Source organism: Penicillium hordei, assembly GCF_028827395.1.
Source record: "Penicillium hordei strain IBT 12815 chromosome Unknown utg000001l_segment0_segment0, whole genome shotgun sequence".
Lineage (NCBI taxonomy): Eukaryota > Fungi > Ascomycota > Eurotiomycetes > Eurotiales > Aspergillaceae > Penicillium > Penicillium hordei.
The window spans coordinates 5,328,380-5,344,933 of NW_026623142.1; the positions used below are offsets into that span (position 1 = coordinate 5,328,380).

The 16,554-nt window shown below is 49.3% G+C and overlaps 5 protein-coding genes across 5 annotated transcripts; 1 reads left to right on the top strand and 4 right to left on the bottom strand.

The window, feature by feature from the left end:
• Nucleotides 1–129: 129 nt before the first annotated feature.
• N7537_002017 (chaperonin-containing T-complex alpha subunit TCP1) lies at nt 130–2,122 on the bottom strand (the record flags this gene model as incomplete). Its single annotated transcript, XM_056893075.1, has 6 exons — nt 130–513; nt 571–1,605; nt 1,668–1,772; nt 1,827–1,912; nt 1,972–2,019; nt 2,080–2,122. 6 exons carry the CDS (start codon nt 2,120–2,122, stop codon nt 130–132), a joined length of 1,701 nt encoding a protein of 566 aa, XP_056758070.1.
• Nucleotides 2,123–2,255: 133 nt separating this feature from the next.
• On the top strand, nt 2,256–4,545 carry N7537_002018 (proline--tRNA ligase). Its single transcript, XM_056893076.1, has 5 exons — nt 2,256–2,881; nt 2,950–3,080; nt 3,133–3,193; nt 3,246–4,306; nt 4,375–4,545. Exons 1-5 carry the CDS (start codon nt 2,352–2,354, stop codon nt 4,383–4,385), a joined length of 1,794 nt encoding a protein of 597 aa, XP_056758071.1. The 5' UTR covers nt 2,256–2,351; the 3' UTR covers nt 4,386–4,545.
• A 756-nt stretch (nt 4,546–5,301) lies between these two features.
• On the bottom strand, nt 5,302–7,413 carry N7537_002019 (uncharacterized protein; the record flags this gene model as incomplete). The annotated part of the gene is made up of 1 exon (XM_056893077.1): nt 5,302–7,413. One exon carries the CDS (start codon nt 7,411–7,413, stop codon nt 5,302–5,304), a length of 2,112 nt encoding a protein of 703 aa, XP_056758072.1.
• Nucleotides 7,414–10,047: 2,634 nt separating this feature from the next.
• N7537_002020 (3' exoribonuclease family protein) lies at nt 10,048–11,048 on the bottom strand (the record flags this gene model as incomplete). Its single annotated transcript, XM_056893078.1, has 2 exons — nt 10,048–10,859; nt 10,913–11,048. 2 exons carry the CDS (start codon nt 11,046–11,048, stop codon nt 10,048–10,050), a joined length of 948 nt encoding a protein of 315 aa, XP_056758073.1.
• Nucleotides 11,049–13,069: 2,021 nt separating this feature from the next.
• Nucleotides 13,070–16,241, bottom strand: N7537_002021 (phosphatidylethanolamine N-methyltransferase; the record flags this gene model as incomplete). The annotated part of the gene is made up of 4 exons (XM_056893079.1): nt 13,070–13,132; nt 13,194–13,284; nt 13,351–15,955; nt 16,067–16,241. The coding sequence occupies 4 exons, from the start codon at nt 16,239–16,241 to the stop codon at nt 13,070–13,072; spliced, it is 2,934 nt and encodes a 977-aa protein (XP_056758074.1).
• Nucleotides 16,242–16,554: the final 313 nt, after the last annotated feature.

Here is a 16,554-nt window from a genome sequence, read left to right on the forward strand (position 1 = left end):
TACTTTGAGAGAAATTGGTTCATATGCAGTTGCAGCGGAAATGAGAATTTACTACTGCTGATCATCTATGTCACATCATATTACTGCCTTTTTTTTGGGATTGGGGTAGTAGTCAAAATGAGCTCAGGCTTAGTGGCCGTGGCCGTCATCCTGCGGCTGCTCGGGGTCCAGCTTGATGATCGTGTCAATGCGCATGATGGATATGCAAGCCTCCACGGCACTCTTAAGCTGTTTGATCTTGCTCATGCTGGGCTCCAACACACCGGCCTTCAGAGTGTCATGAACCCGTCCCTTTGTCAAATCCAAACCGTAGTTGCGGTAAGTCTTCTTCTTGGCGATGGCCTTCTCCTCCTCGTTAGCGTCACCCTCCTGCACACGCTGTGACAGGGCGTGGCGGACACGGAGCTGAGCAACGAGCTCAGATGAATCCTTAGCTGCGTTGACTGCCAGAGTCTTGGGAATGACAAGAAGAGACTGTGCGAACTCGCCAATGGCCAGTTGCTCACGGGAACCCTGTAATTTAAATGTTAGACACCGATATAGAAAGGAAAAGCGAACGATACTACTTACAACTGTGACTGCGAATTCCTCGAGGTAGATGTGAAGTGCGGTTTCCACTGCTCCACCGCCGGGAACAATGCTTCCGCTCTCCAAAGTGCGCTTGATGGCACAGAGAGAGTCGTGAACAGAGCGCTCCATCTCGTCCAAGCTGTACTCGTTGGCACCACGAAGGATAATGGAAGCCGCAGTGTGAATCTTGGTGCCCCTGATCAGGATACATTCGTCATCCGAGATACGCTCTTGCGAAACAGACTCGGCGTGTCCAAGGTTTGATGCCTCGAACTTCTCATCTCCGTTGAGGTCAGAGAGGGTGCTGACCATAGTAGCACCGGTAGCCCTAGCAATGCGGCGTAAATCCTCCTTCTTGCAACGACGGACTGCCATGGCTCCCTTCTCAACGAAGAGCTTGAGAACCATATCGTCGATGCCCTTAGTCGTGAGGACGACGTTGGCACCAGACTTCAGGATCATATCAACACGCTCCATAACAATGCCGGACTCCCGCTGACGGATCTTCTCCAATTGATCGGGATCTTCCACTGTAATCTGAACGCCAAGCTTCATCCGCTCCTTCTGCAGGTTCATGTCGAGAATGGCGATCTTGGCGTCGGCCACATGGGTCGTCATAGCCTGGGAAGCAACAGTGCAGTTCAAGGCGTAGCCATCCACGAGTACGGACTCGGTACCACTCTTTCCGTGGGCCTTAAGCAGATTCACGGCCTTGACTGGGTATTTGACCTCGCCTCTCTGGTTCACAGACTTCACCTGCAGCATTGCGTCCACACACATGTTCGCAAAGAAATCGGAGTCGGAACCGATGATCTTGCTGGACATAGAAGTCTTCGCAATGTTGACCAAGCTGTCCTTTCCGAGATTATCCACCTTAGTCGTAACATTTTCATTCATATACTTGACGGCTTCGCGCAGGGCAAGTCGGTATCCGTTGATGATCGTGGTAGGGTGTATACGGTTCTTCATCAACTCGTTGCCTCTCCGGAGAAGCTCAGCGGCGATCAGAACAACCGACGTAGTACCATCTCCGACCTATTTGGAATTGATCTTATCAGCATGTGTATCTGATATATATGTGTTGCAGAGGTCCGTACCTCCTTGTCCTGTTGTTGGGCCAGATCAACGAGGATCTTGCCCGCAGGGTGTTCAATATCAAGAAGAGACAGAATAGTAGCGCCATCGTTCGTCACAGTCACATCCTGCCAGATGTTAGAGGCTGCAGCCAAGCTCTGCGGGGTTTATCGATTCCATACCCCTATGTCGTCCACCATCATCTTGTCCAAACCGGATGGGCCGAAGGAAGATTTGATGACATTGGCGATCGCCTGTGTTGCCAGAACTGCGAGGGATCAGCTACCGGTCCCTAACAAAGGCAAAATCATCAATAATTCAACATACCATTCTGCTCGCGGACATCAGCACCGGTGATTTTCTGCCCACCCAAGACTGTGCGAGACTGGTTAGTTTATTGCAACAGAAACGATGATCGATCAGATAAAAACCCACAGAGCGTGTCCGCATTCCGCGGCGCTTCAAAAATGCCTGCCATATTTAAAACAGACGATGTAATATGAGCTGTTCGAGTGCGATGGCAGAGCTGTCTGGCTTCGGGGGGGTGCTGTGGGCACTAAAAGTTCTGCCGGGGCGGTGTGCTAGTAATTTTCGATATCGCATCCCACTTTACGGAGGGGAGTCATACCCCGATTTCGCTTGCTTCCAATCCTATTTCCGACTCGGGTTTCCCTTTCATTGTCTAGTCAGACACTCGCTTCTTCAACATGGCTAGCCAGAACCCCAGCGACACCCCCGCCTTCGAGGGCGCTGCTCCCCAGACCCTGCCTGATCGCACTCAAACCCCCGCCGATGGCGAGGCGGGCGAGTCAAAGAACGCCGCCAAAAAAGCCGCGAAGCTCGCCAAATTAAAGGCCGATAAGGCCGATAAGAAGGCCTCGAACAAGGGAGAGAAGGGTATTGGCAAGCAAGAGGCCAAGAAAGCTTCTAAGAAGAAGGTTGATGGTGCCGCTTTGATTGGTATTGATGTCTTGAAGGAGGAGGACTTCTCCGGCTGGTATCAGCAGGTTCTCACCAAGGGTGATTTGCTGGACTACTACGATGTCTCCGGTTGCTTCATTCTCAAGCCTGCGTTGTTCTTCATCTGGGAGGAGATCCAGGAGTACTTCAACAAAGCCATCAAAGGAATGGGTGTCAAGAACTGCTCCTTCCCTCTGTTCGTGTCCGAGGATGTCCTGCAGCGGGAGAAGGACCACATTGAGGGCTTTGCCGCTGAAGTCGCCTGGGTCACCCATGCGTATGCCGTCCCCAACCCTGCATTACCGTCTCATACTTAAGTTGAACTGCGCTAACATATACTTATAGTGGCTCAACCCCCCTCGAGAAGAAGATTGCCATTCGCCCTACTTCGGAGACTGTCATGTACCCCTACTACGCCAAGTGGATTCGCAGTCACCGTGATCTCCCTCTTCGTCTCAACCAGTGGAACTCAGTCGGTGCGGCCTCCGTTCTTTCTCCATGCCGATGAAATGTTACTAACATCAATAGTGAGATGGGAGTTCAAGCACCCTCAACCACTACTCCGCTCACGAGAGTTCCTTTGGCAAGAGTATGTTTTCAACCCTATCTTCTGTTTAAAATACCATACTAACAATGTGCAGAGGTCACACCGCTCACCTGACTGAAGGTGCTGCCCGCGAGGAAGTTCTGAGCATCCTTGACTACTATGCCAAGATTTACCAGGACCTCCTTGCCGTGCCCGTCGTTAAGGGTCAGAAGACCGAGAAGGAGAAATTCGCCGGTGGTAACTACACCACCACTGTTGAAGGCTACATCCCCGCCACTGGCCGTGGTATCCAGGGTGGTACATCCCACGGACTCGGCCAGAACTTTAGTAAGATGTTCGGCATCACCGTTGAGGACCCCACCGCTACGGTCGATGAGAAGAAGCCCCCTCTGCACGTCTGGCAGAACTCCTGGGGTCTGTCCACCCGTTCACTAGGTGTTATGGTCATGATCCACAGTGACAACAAGGGTCTGGTCCTGCCTCCTCGTGTGGCCGAGGTCCAGGTTATCATCGTCCCTGTCGGTCTCACAGCCAAGACTACCGAGGAGGAGCGCGAGAAGCTCAATGCCGAGGTCGACGGCCTTGTCGCCGTCCTCGTTGCTGCCGGTGTCCGTGCCGACAGCGATAAGAGCAGCTACTCCCCCGGCTGGAAGTTCAACCAGTACGAGCTCCGCGGTGTGCCTCTGCGCATTGAGTTCGGTCCCGGTGAGTCGGCCGGCCACTTTGTTACCACCGCCCGCCGTGATATCCCCGGCAAGGATGGCAAGGGCAGCATCCCGATCGCCGAGCTGGCTACTGGCGTTCCTGCTCTGCTTGAGACCATCCAGTCTGACCTGTACAACCGCGCCGACGCGCAGTTCAAGGCTCACCGTATCAAGATCACCAAGTGGGATGACTTTGTTCCCGCTCTGAACAACAAGAACATCTGTGTCATTCCTCACTGCTTGACCGAGGAGTGCGAAGACCAAATTAAGGACATGAGTGCCCGCAAGGCTGAGGAAGACTCCGGCGAGGCTGAGGATGCTAAGGCCCCCAGCATGGGTGCTAAGTCGCTCTGCATTCCTTTCGAGCAGCCCGAGGGTCTTGAGCAAGGTGTCACCCCCTGCTGCAACCCCAAGTGCCAGCGTCTTGCTGAGAAGTGGTGCATGTTTGGCCGTAAGTTTCTAACCCCCTTGTTTTCCCCCCTTATGGTCCATGACAGAACACTAACTATTTCAATATAGGCTCTTACTAAGCTATTGCGTTGCATCCGTGAAACAAACTTGAAGTATCAGACCGGCATTTTCTTCCATGGGTCCCAAGGCGTCCCTTCAATATGTTGATTTGTCAATGTGGAGTTTAAGGGGAGGGAAATGGCAGGTAGTGGCAATGATATTATGAAAATGAGACATGTCATTATTGCTTTTCTAGGATTTCATTCTATTTTTTGATATGCGCTACCCCGTAAACTAGTATCAAGCTAATAATAAATAACACATAAATAGCATAAGATATCGCCCCTGGAGAATACCTGCCGATATCCGAGGGCAAAACGTGGAGCCTTTTAACCCAAAGAGAAAGAGAAAGCTATGCAAAAAGAATAATGTAGTGAATATGATATGAATTGGTCAAATTACGTATAGAACTAGCGAGTAAGCTGAAATAGGCAACCAAATACAGAGTACTCATTTCATGAGGGAAAAGATAATTATTTGCAGAGTGAATAACAGGTTATTGATACATAGATCAAGGACAGAACAATCGCTACGAAGCTTTAATATACACTGGTAATAATAATGACAAAAACTCCGGCCAAATTATGCAACCACAATATTAAGACAAGAGAAGGAAATAATTGGAGGTTGGCAGGGTCTGAGATAAGAGAAAAGGAGAAAGGGTGAGAGATAGACTAGGGTTAACATAGACAGGATATATGGATACAAGGTGTATGAGTATGACAAGAGAGAAGGATTGACCGGCGTCATACCAAAGGTTGATTCGACAAGGCCAAGAGAAAAAGAAAAGACTGGAAAGGATTGGGCGGGCTTTTTGGAGAAAGCAAGAAGGTGCTAGGGAGGGAGAAAAGTCATGAGAGCATCGTTATCATGTGGCAAAATAGGAACATCCCCGCCTCAGTTGGTGAATCGTCCCAAAAGAACGTCGATTCCATCCTAGTAAGCCCCAACTGAGCGCGAACCACGAAGCTGCATGCGAGCACGGGACAACGGCGACAAACTATTGCCGTAAGGACTAGAAGTACCGCGACGGCGAACCTGCTGAGGCCAGTACATGAGTTTCTGGGCCTCATCGGGCGAGGCAGCATCGATGACATAGCGGATGTTATTCTCGTCAACGCCTTCGATCTGCACACGCGGCAGGGGACTCGGGTTAGGGAGGTGAATGATATCATCGTCGCTGTCTTCTTGCGAGGCATCACTCGAAGGAGCCGAGTGAGCTTGCATGCAGTAGACTGTCCCGGGGGTAAAAGGCACATCAGGGCCCGAGTAGGCCATGGCAGCGAGATTGCCGATAGATTCCGAGCGTCCTCGTTTGCGAGATCCGGAGGGGCTTGAGCAGGGGCCGGTTGAGATAGGTCGTTGTTCACTGCTTGCGTGCAGCACGTCTAGGTACGTAATTGGCTCTCCGGATCCAGGACGGGTGATTATGGGTTCTTCGTGGGGTTGGAATTCGGCCAGGAAGCCTGGGGTTGGGGCTGGGGCGTCGGTGTGTCGACGGCGAGCGGGGGAACCGGAGACTTTTCGTAGGAGGCGGTCGTAGCCAACGCTGGTTGAGATGCTACGGCGGGTTTCGGGGGTGCTCTTATGCTTGGATGAACTCTTCATGAGTCGACTCTTCACTGAGGGGCTTCGGTGGAGTGCGCTTGCTGGTCTGTAGTCATTGCTGAACTCGTCTTGGTCTGCGGCGGGTGTGAATGGAGGCCCTGGGGCTGGCACGGGGACGCGGCGGAATGCCTCGTGGGAATTGACCTCGCGGACTATGGCGTCCTGCAGTGTCTCGCAAGTTGGGTGCGAGCCTTGGACGGACGTGTAAGCCTTGCTGAAAAAGTCCATCACGTCGGAGGCTTTGAAGCGTGATGATTTGGGAGGACTGATTGGGGTGGAAACTGGCAGAGGACTGTTCATCACTTCTGCAATGCTGGGAGCCTGCTTCAATTCGCCGGTTGAGGGTGTCGGCGGCTGAATGGCACGGTGCGCAATTTTTGGGCGTCCTTTAGCAGCTAACTGCGTATTGATCGAGAGTCCTCGCGCATTCTTTTTGGAGCTTGGCTCTGATAGCTGTGGCGGAGGGAGTGATGTTTGTGTTCTGCGAGCTATTGTAGCAGGTGGCCGTGGCTCCGAAGGAGCCTCGGCGGCGCCATTACTATCGCCCATGGGGATAGGGATTGTAGGGCTATCAGGCAGAGGAGTGTTGCTCCACCTTCTTCCTTGTTTATAAGCAGGAGGAACACCCAAGCGCTGGACAGGAGTTGGGGGTGCATCTTCTTGTGGGACAAAGTCTTCGTCCGCAGACAGGCTCGGCGCAGATCTCTGGGGTCTGAGGGACTGTGATCGTGGAGACGAAGTGCCCGAGCCATCATCTGGGGAGAGCTTGGTCCGTAGATTATCTGCTGACGCCCAGCTAGGCTTCCCTGGATCCCGCTTCCTGGCTTTGCGCCGTTGACTTTCTGGAATCCGTACTCTACCAGGCGCAGCTGGCGATGACCGAGAACTTAAGTGAGACAAAGAGCGGCCAGGGCTGCTATATTTCGCAATATTTCTGTCGGCCACGTCCTCCTGGTATAAAGCCGAAAGTATACCCGAGCTAGCAACTCCATTCCGGTATTGGATGCGTAGAAACCGGGTCATGTTTCGTTCCGCGACATTTTCGTTGTATAGGCTGGCAGGGGGAGATAGTGGTTCCGGGGCAGTTGTTTGATTGTGCTCTGTAGAGAACAGAGCATCCATCAAATCGATATGTCGACCATTTTTAGGTTTGGGGGGCGCGAAATGAGGGCTATGAGGCAATTGGAATTGAGAAGATGCTGGCCGTTCCAGTTGATCATGTAGATCTTCGAATTGCTTCTCGATCTGATCAAAATGATGAGCCACATCTAATGAGTGTGAATCTCTGGATGGGAAACCACCCTCAAAGTGACTTCGTGTAGGCGAGTCAACCGCCGTGTGAAAATAGGGTTGGTATGTACCACAGCCCTCAAGTCCAAGGCTGGTTGCCGGACGAGGAAGAGCCTTGTCCGTCTGAAATAGTTTCTTCAATGCAACCATTTTGAAGATTTGAAGTAGATAGCGCGAAGCCGGTGCGCAATTGGAAAATGAAGGGCAATAGTAGTGTAGACGGGAGAAAAGTGAAATAGAATGTCAAGCTAATGATTAAGGGAGCGACGAGACCAACGGTCATAAAGAATTGAACAAATTGATGTCATGACATCCAAGCTCGAGGAGTTGAAGGCCGTCACACGGTTCAGGTGTCATATCATAATGAAAGAAACGGGAGAAAGAAGAACAAAAGTCAAGTTTGCAAAGGCCCCCAAAAGGTCGAATAGGGCACCAGTATCTGTCAAAGAGCAGCAGTGCAGATCTATCACCGGTCTTGTGTCTAGGTCAGGGGGAATAACCCGGTCTTCTCCATGATCCTAAGATGAGGCACGACCGTTCCAACGCTAAAAGTTTAAGAATATACGATGCACACTACCTGTTTCTTTGTGTGACTTTTACTTTCGGCAAATTGCTTCGGTAATTGCAGCTCAATTCGAGTCTTCCTCTCTCGTTCAATTCCATTTCGAAGGATTTGTTTTGCCCAACACTCATGCCTTACGAGGTCAAGAGCTGCATCTAAATGGGTCAATTGTGCAGCAAGTGGGCATTGCCTTGTTCCCAAAAAAAAACGTTCAGACTGCATCATAGGCTGAGAGCTTAAGAACTGCCCCATCCGAGGCTGTGATCCACACGTGAAGTTTTTTTCTTTTTTTTTTTGACAGGATCCATATTAGGCGACGGGCGAGAATTCGTTCTGGTGATTTCCTCGAGACATCCACCAGGGATCGTACGCCAATCAGCGATTCATCGAGGGGTTCCAAGGTCTAATTATGTCGAACAAGAGAGAACAATGGTGGATTCAGGGCTTGAATTGTGGCATGCGATGGAGCTTCCAATTTCCGCACAAGCCGGTCATTGGTGCAACAAGGTGATCGCCAGACCGTGACCCGTCTACTTAGCGGGAACACACGAACCGAACACCATTTTCGGCCTCTGGTTATTTGAAAGAATCAAAGTCGGATACAGAGTATGGAGCTGCCTATTCAGAGACAAAACAAGGCAAAAACAAAAACAGTTAAGAGCGGATCTCGGATTTGTGTCCGCAGTATAGAATACGTACTATGGGATACGTACTATGGGATACGTAGTAGTACATCGTACTCCCTCCTCCGTACTCTGTTCACTCTCAGGGGCAAATTGCACACTAGTAAGCAAGTCGATCTTTCAGCTTCAACCTTGGAACCCCCTTGGTGGAGTTCGGGATTCCTTGAAGTTCTTTTATATGTTGTACGTAGTGGGAATCTGTACTCTGTGCGACATATTATATGATGTACCCATATGTTTGTATATCACAAACTCCTTAGATCCGATATCCCACTATCGATCGATTCCGATACTATTTTCTCGATTCCGATGGGTCTTGCACTACTCCGTAGATCGTCGTAACTTGATCTAGAGGGAAGCCGAGCGTTCAACCGTCCAACGTTCAACTTTATCTACCCCTTTTTTGGACTTCGGCCGGTTCTTCTTTTTTTTTTCTTTCTTTTTTCGGAAAATAAATATGCATTACCTAGTTTAATTTGACTTAACTATATTTCATATATTGTAATTCATAATACGGAAAAATAACTGTAATGAACCCTATATGTACCTATACTGTATGCTGGGTAATAGCGAGAAGGATAGACATATAAAAAGACATAACACTGACGGAAACATAAATATAAAAACAAGTGAAAACACAACAGTAGCAACTTGTTGAAAGATTAGGCCATTTGTATGTAAACCTACTAGGAAACTGCTGTAACGATATCTTGCTCACTGAGCGCCGTGACAGTGATATATCGTGTTACCAGGTGGATGTAAAAGCCGCTCTATTTATAGTTTGATATTTAGAAATGTGTGTACGGAGTAGATTACCTTATAATATGAAAAGCAGTCCACACATACTAGTTTGATCTGGTAATTAGGCTTCTTCTTCCGCTAGTTGGCATCCAACTTCCAGGGAAGAGGGCCATCTGGGAGACCGGGGACAACCAAGCATACGTATTACTAAGTAGAGTTAGTATTCGGATCCGAGTGTATGCCATCGGTTCTGTGCTAGTATACCACCCCGTTCTGTATGTGCTACTACTCAGATTACATTGAGAGGTACGGAGTATATATACCGGTGGAACACATTGTCGGGGATATTAGATTAAAAAGCCATCAATTATTTCATTCCATGCGCTTGGCATTCTACGCAGTACAGAGTAAAGGGGTCTGATTGTCAAATTCTGACTCCACCTTCCGCATAGCCCGGTAGTCCAAGGGGTTCATGTCCGGCAAGAGCCCCATCAAGAAGATGGAGGTCCCTTACAACGCTAGACGAGTCACAAGACGATGCAAATGTAAGAAGCAGAGGTGGGCTATATGGAAAGGGTTGTGATGGCAAACAACATGAACTGCATCGAAGTGTGACGGTGCTGGCTATACACCTGTAGCGAAATGCTACATCTTGCTTTTTAGGGCATCATCTAGTCCTGTGACACAGCCTCAAATTGATCGTTAAACAAAAACACCGATAAAATTAGCTTATTGCTACATCAATGATAGAGCCTGTAAACTTCATTCATTCGTTATGTGGTGTGACTATGTTTAGACTTAAGCAAAAGACCTAGCGATAGATTCCCTCACAGCCTCGGCCAAGACAGTATTAGCGCCACGAGCCGCATCGACAGCTCCGTCAATCAAAGCTTCATGACCCGTACGCCCATCGTCCTTTTCAAGAGCCGCCCTTGAGCTATCACCCTTGAGCCAGAGCTCAGTAATCTCATCGCGCGCAGGCATGTATGCCACCACACAAGCCGACAGAATCGATCGATGTTCTGCTGGATCAATGTCAAGCATGAGTCGCGGGGCAGATGATGCTGACTGGTTTGAGTCATCCGAGACCAGAGCAGCAACGCCACCGGATACAAGATCAAGACAGTCAATGTGGGCATCCGCAATGGCAGCAGAAGCCGCCGTGATACAACCGGCGAGGACGTTCATCATTCCCCACGATGCATCATGCGAGTCGGGGGCATCGCCCCACCAACGGTCATCCTCTGCTTCAATGATTGTAAGAGTGATATCCAGACCACTCTTGGGCCAGCGTTCGGCAATGATTGCGCCACGGAGGGCGGTCTCTAGATGTACACCAAGGTCACGCTCGCTGGCATCACGGATATGTCCTTTCCGCTTGCGGGCGGCGAATGGCGCGTACTTGACATGGGTGGTGAGAACAAGGTTCGGCGAGAATGCAGCAGAGCGGGGGAGTGGCTTTGGTCCGTGGACAGTGCAAGCCAGCTTTAGTGCTGAGGAGGGTGGGATCAGAGATTTAGGGTTGGAGCGGGCGGCGGCGAGGGAAGCGGATGGTTCAAATTCAAGGTATGAAGAGCCTGAGGCAGTTGGAATCAATCCTGTTTTGAGAACTAGAGGATTGAGGTTAGCTGCGGTCAACAATAAGCTTGTCGGCGATTCATACAGATTTTCCGTAATTCGGCGGGTTGGCGCTGCCGCTGGGCGCGGTTTGCGACGCCTGTCGAGGATTCTTGGAGGGATGCAAAAACCGGAGGCCTTGTGCCACCAGGTGGCCCATTGATACGTCTTCTATCAGCCATTTTAGGTAATTTGGCGCAATACTGAAGCTGTCGAGAGATCGCAATGGTCGCAAGTCCCAGAAACGGAAATCTTGAGAGTTTGCACTGTTTGTAGGCCCCACCGCCTAGCGTCGTTTTGCTTTTTGGCGACTTTTCTTCGATTTTTTGCTCTTCCCTTTCCTTTCTCTCTTCACACATTCTCGATTACAGAGAATACTCCATCTAATGTCGATGGAGTTGACCCTGGATGATAGTTGATGTATTCATTACACTATATCGGCCACTAACATGCTATACGTGAGTACCCATCCAACCCCTCCAACCCTGTCTACATGATCGAGAGAGTTCCAACTCCTGTTTGGCGACAAAAAATGGGCCATGAACAAACATGCATCACCATCTGATAATGACAACAACTTTATAATTGTTTTTCAGTATTCTACTGCTATGCAGAGACTAACAATTGCTTAAAGACAGGAATAAACCCTCGTCACTTGTTTACGAGTACATTGGGAACCTCCACGAAAATTTCAAATAATTAGGTAAGACAGCACTTTCCCCCGTTTCCTTTCCCACCTACACTCATTGTGATGAGAAAACATTTTCAGTTCTGCTTCTGCAAAATTTTTGAAGATAACAAAATACCTTACCAAAACTCCTGATCCTTCCTGAGTCATTATCATTGTCTTTCAACCATCCTGTCAGTGACAAGAATGCTGACAAGTCAAAAAGATCTAGCTGTAATCCACATTGATGCTCTACCTCTTCATTTACCCAAAAGGTACATCATTGTCTTTCTTCCACTGCACGTCTCCCCCAGTTATAATGATGACAACCAGTCTATCCATTCAACGACCTCTTTGAGGACCGCCCCTCAGGTTGCACCCAAGCCGTACAGCATTGTGAGGAATACAGGCGTCGATCCACTGTTTTCCATCTCCCTTATACTGGACCTTTTGCACCTTCGGGTGTGAACGGGAGGAAGGTTGTGGAGCCTGGAGGCTTTGGGCTCGTCGTCGTCTGATTACGTTCTTTGCAATGTTGTCTTGTCCGCGGCATGGTACTGCTATACTTGGCTTGTGTTGGTTCCCTAATGCTGGGCTGCTTATCCGTCTTGGGTGACAGTTCGGTGCGAGGGGCCAACAGGGGATGGGATGAGTTAACCGGCTTGACTGAATACTATATATGCTTCCACTTTTGCTTGCAATTGTGAAGTTATTCGTGCTTGTTTTGCTTCTTCGGGTCTCGGGGACTTTTGCTGACAGCTCTCAAAGCTTTACCTAGGTCTGCATTTCGGAATACCTCAAGTATATATTTCAATACATGCATCATAGCTTATATTCGCGTCATGAAAAAACTTCTCTCTGTAGCACATAGTCGAGTAAACGAGTTTGAATGTTCATTCTGTCAGGGCGAACTAGCTCCTGGGTGGATGGCGAAGCTGTATCTATGGATGTCAATGCCCGGGTATATTTTCCGATGCGTGCTAACGAGAATTGATAGACGAAAGGTACTCCGTAATGATCGCGAGGAATGAATCATACGAGTCCCTGTGAAATAGACACATACTATCGTGAGCAGTTTTACGTCTCGTTCTCCCAACAGTCCTGGAAAGCGAAGTCAATGATCATAAGTAAAGCAATAGATTTCATCTAAAGCTATGTACGACGAAGTAGAGAAGAAAAAGTAATTGGCCCATAGCCAAAACGTCCCCAAAAGGCAAGCCACATGAAAATCACAACTGCCACCCACTCTACCCCTGAAATCTAAACAAAACCATCATGGGAATCATTACCTTGAACCTAGCATGACCCTTTACATACAAGGCAAGGAAAGCAAAACAAAACAACTCCTCTTTTCTTCAGAACATGATTTTTCTTAATTGTGACATACTTCTTTTTTCTTTTTTCTTTTTTCTTCTGCTGTTAGGCATCGATTGTCGAGTACCAAATTCACTCGAGATTGACGCAGTCGTTCAATCCAAATCATCTCTTGCCATTGTATGGCTAGGTTGGACGTATCGGGGAACCTGGTTCGGGGAATCATTCTTTGCTCTCCTCAAGTGGTGTCGTCGTTCCATTGGATCTTGACATGCTGTAGGGAGCCTGCATCGTCGAGTTAGCTTTGGTCCAACAACCAAATTCTAGTCGGCATTTTGATACTTACGAGAACCTTCTTGGCATTGCAGATTCTCCAAGCTAGATTCCGCACGTTGCCATCGGCCTTGACAACCTCGGCTGCTAACTCGATACCGAACCTGCGTGACGAAGAGGTCAGAAAACGATACATCACTGGAAGGAAAATAAAACAAGGGGGAACTTACATCTGATGGACAGCAAAGACAACACGCTTGGCGAATTTGCCGTCCCGTTCCACAAGGCTACCGAACTGCTCATCAACAGTCTCCGGAGCGATTTCAGGATCACGATCGAAACAGTTCCGAACGACCGGCAACAAGGCATTCTCAACAGCCGATTCTACGAAAGAATCGCCATCGGTAATAGTTTCATCCTCTTCCGATCGGCGAATACGAATCTCAAATGGTCTCGAGATAGCCATGACATTGTGCATACCGTTGTGGTGGTAGCGAAGTTCGAAGACACCCTGGGTCCAGAAGAGCTTGTCACCAGAAAGAAGGATCTCACCAGAAGCGAACTCGCAGGCCTCCTGGCCTTGACGCTCGGGCGACTGGATAACAACATCACTAGTGAGGATACCCTTTTCACAGGTTGAGTTGTCGTATGCGCCTTCGTTGGTTGCGGCCCAGCGGCCTTGGGATGACACACGAGTGACCTCTCGCGAGGTATTATCTGTGACTCGGTAAAGACCAATCCAATCCTTCTTGCTGTGGTGGAGCGGAGCAGTCCATTTGACCTTGATCGGGGCACCATATTCAAATGTCAAATCCTTGAGGTCACCCCGGCGGTCCAGGGGCATGCGTGCGTTTGCACCTTCACGACCCTTGTTCTTTTCGCTCTCCTCGAAGGACAGAGCACTGGTACCTTCAAGCGACAGGGAATAATCGCGGATGTCAAATCCAGCCAGGTCCGCATCAATTCGGGAGATGGTGACGCGAGCCGGGTACTTCTGGAAGAGCGCAGTGGTATCTTTAACAAAGGTGTTGACTCCTGCGGCGAGTTTGGGTCGGGCGTTGTCGAGCATCTCCTCGATGAACTCGAAGGAGTCATCGAACATCTTGTCCACACTTCCGTGCAATTGCTTGAGAGAGGGTGGCAGGGACCGTTTCAGACTCTTAACAAGACCCGCATCCTGACGAAGGCTACGACCGTACAGCTTCTGCATGTGAGGACGTTCAACGAATTGAATGAAAGCCAGACTCAGGATGTGGCTCAGTAAGGCAAGGAAAGTGACGGCTCCACTACTGGTGATGAGAACAGCACCCCACACGCCTGCGAGACCTAGAACGCGCTCTGGGTTGTTGAGGAAGCGGTAAATGCCGTTGTAGTTGAGCTTTGGAGAGTCATCGAAGAAAAAGTCCCCGTAGAACCAGCCAAATTCACCCAGAGATTCGTAGATACTGACTGAAGTCCAGATTTGCAGACTGATCAGGCCAGCTCCGAGTACATGTCGGAACAGAACCAGACCATAGCCCCAATCGGCCGGGAATGTGTACATCTTCCACACGGCAGCGATAAAGCTCGAGTAACACAAGATCATACTGAGATGATATGTACCCTTCCATTGGTTCCACGCTTCCTGCGGCGTGTCGCCATACTTGACGAAGTGCCTTGTCCAAGATTTGGTGTTAGATTGGTTCCGAAGGATATACCCAATGCCTACGGAATACCATATTCTGGAAGCGGCAGCGAGGACCACAAACAGAAACTGATACTCTGGTGTAGATGGTGTCAAAGCTGTAATAGAGAATACAAGAAGCTGAACCAGCATGATCGATGAATCCGTGGTTCTATACAGATCCAGGTTGTGCAGTCCCAGGAGGTTGTGGACGGGCTGCGGCGGCTTGACCGAATACGAAGGTGTCGCGTTGGGAGCCTGGTCTTCAGACGGAGTTGGCGCTGTCGGAGTATCTAGATCGGAGGGCAGGTTGGAAGAAGAATCCGCACATGCAGAGGAGCGCTTTCTGGGTGGTGGCGGATTATAAGTTTTGTCGATGTGCGGGTTCTCCACGAGGACGAGGAAAATGAATTGTGCTGCATGGGCAATGATTGAGATGAGCAACACTTTATAGCTGGCTGCCATCAGAGAGATTCCGTAGTAACCCGCATAGCCAACCGAGTACATGGGATGAGGTGCCATTTCGAATACGCCATCGAAAGTCAGTTCTTGGTCAATGAGGTAGAAGAAATCACCCCAATACCAGGCATAGTCCTTGACCACTCGATGGGCATCTAGTTTGACCCAGAGGTTAAACAGCACTAACACGATACCTGCAGACCATCGGAGAACAGCCATGAGAATGCTCTCGTCCACCGGTTGGTGGCCACAAGCTATCGCGAAAAGGCAGTAAGAAGTGAAGTCACACATGAGGATCAAGTCCACCAGACGCCTAAAGACAAGCCAGGTGTTGTATTCAATTGGAGCATTGTCGAACGAGTAATCCTGTGGGATCTTGGTCTCCAGTTCCCGTTTGATCCAGTTATACAATTTAGGGTGGGGGTTTCCCCCAGTGGCTGGATTGACAAACACTTTTGTCTTCTCAGCCCATCGAATTAGCGTCTTGTGGTGCGACTGATTGTGAAGCAGCCACCCAATTCCTGCATTGTAAGCCAGGCGCCAGAAGAGGTAGGTGGCTGCAAAGACCGGGATTTTGGCTCCCGTGGGCAGTACCCAGAGAAACAGAATATGGCCCGCCAATAGAATCAACACCACAAGGTCACCAAAATTCTTTGGCTCGGAAGGCAAAAGCAGTTGGGAGACCATGTCATGAGTCTGAGGGACCGTAAACACTATAAAAATACATCGGGCTCGGTTAGCAGCGGGCTTTCGACAAAGCACCGAGGGTTGCATCCGGTTAAGTGCTGTATTCAATTGTAGATATAATTAAGACACAAGCTTACCTGTTCCATCGGGAGTTCTCCCAAAGGTCTTCAATTCTTTGCCATCTTTATCTTTGATCTCCATTTCCCCAATGGCTGTTAAAGCCTCGCGACCGACTGTTGAATCGACGCGTATATTTCTCTCACGTAGCCCATCAATATATTGATGGGCCCCTGTTGAAAGGCCTTGGTCCATGGTGTGCCACTTTACAAGGGTGTTGAGAGAGAGAAAACTGTTGAGAGGGAATGTGACGACAGAAGCATGTGATAATCGAAAAAGCGGAACTATGCTTAGTCAGTGGGGGGAAAGGGAAACCTTAGAACAGCTTATTTGTCCTCCTTTATGTCCAAGGGGTTTGGCCTGATAATGGGAGCTCTCTCTTTTTTTTTTCAGAAAGACAAAGAGAAGAATTTACTGAGGGGACCAATTATTATTTATATCAATCCCGGGCAAAGAGTGGAACCGTTGAGACTGGAGGTTAAGAAGATGCGGGCCTCCGAATGGAGCG

Excerpts from the sequence above, each read along its gene's own strand:
- N7537_002018 (XM_056893076.1), top strand. The coding sequence starts at position 2,352 with ATGGCTAGCCAGAACCCCAGCGACACCCCCGCCTTCGAGGGCGCTGCT. Across the intron at positions 2,882-2,949 it reads GTCGCCTGGGTCACCCATGC|TGGCTCAACCCCCCTCGAGA; the intron begins GTATGCCGTCCC and ends ATATACTTATAG. Across the intron at positions 3,194-3,245 it reads CGAGAGTTCCTTTGGCAAGA|AGGTCACACCGCTCACCTGA; the intron begins GTATGTTTTCAA and ends AACAATGTGCAG.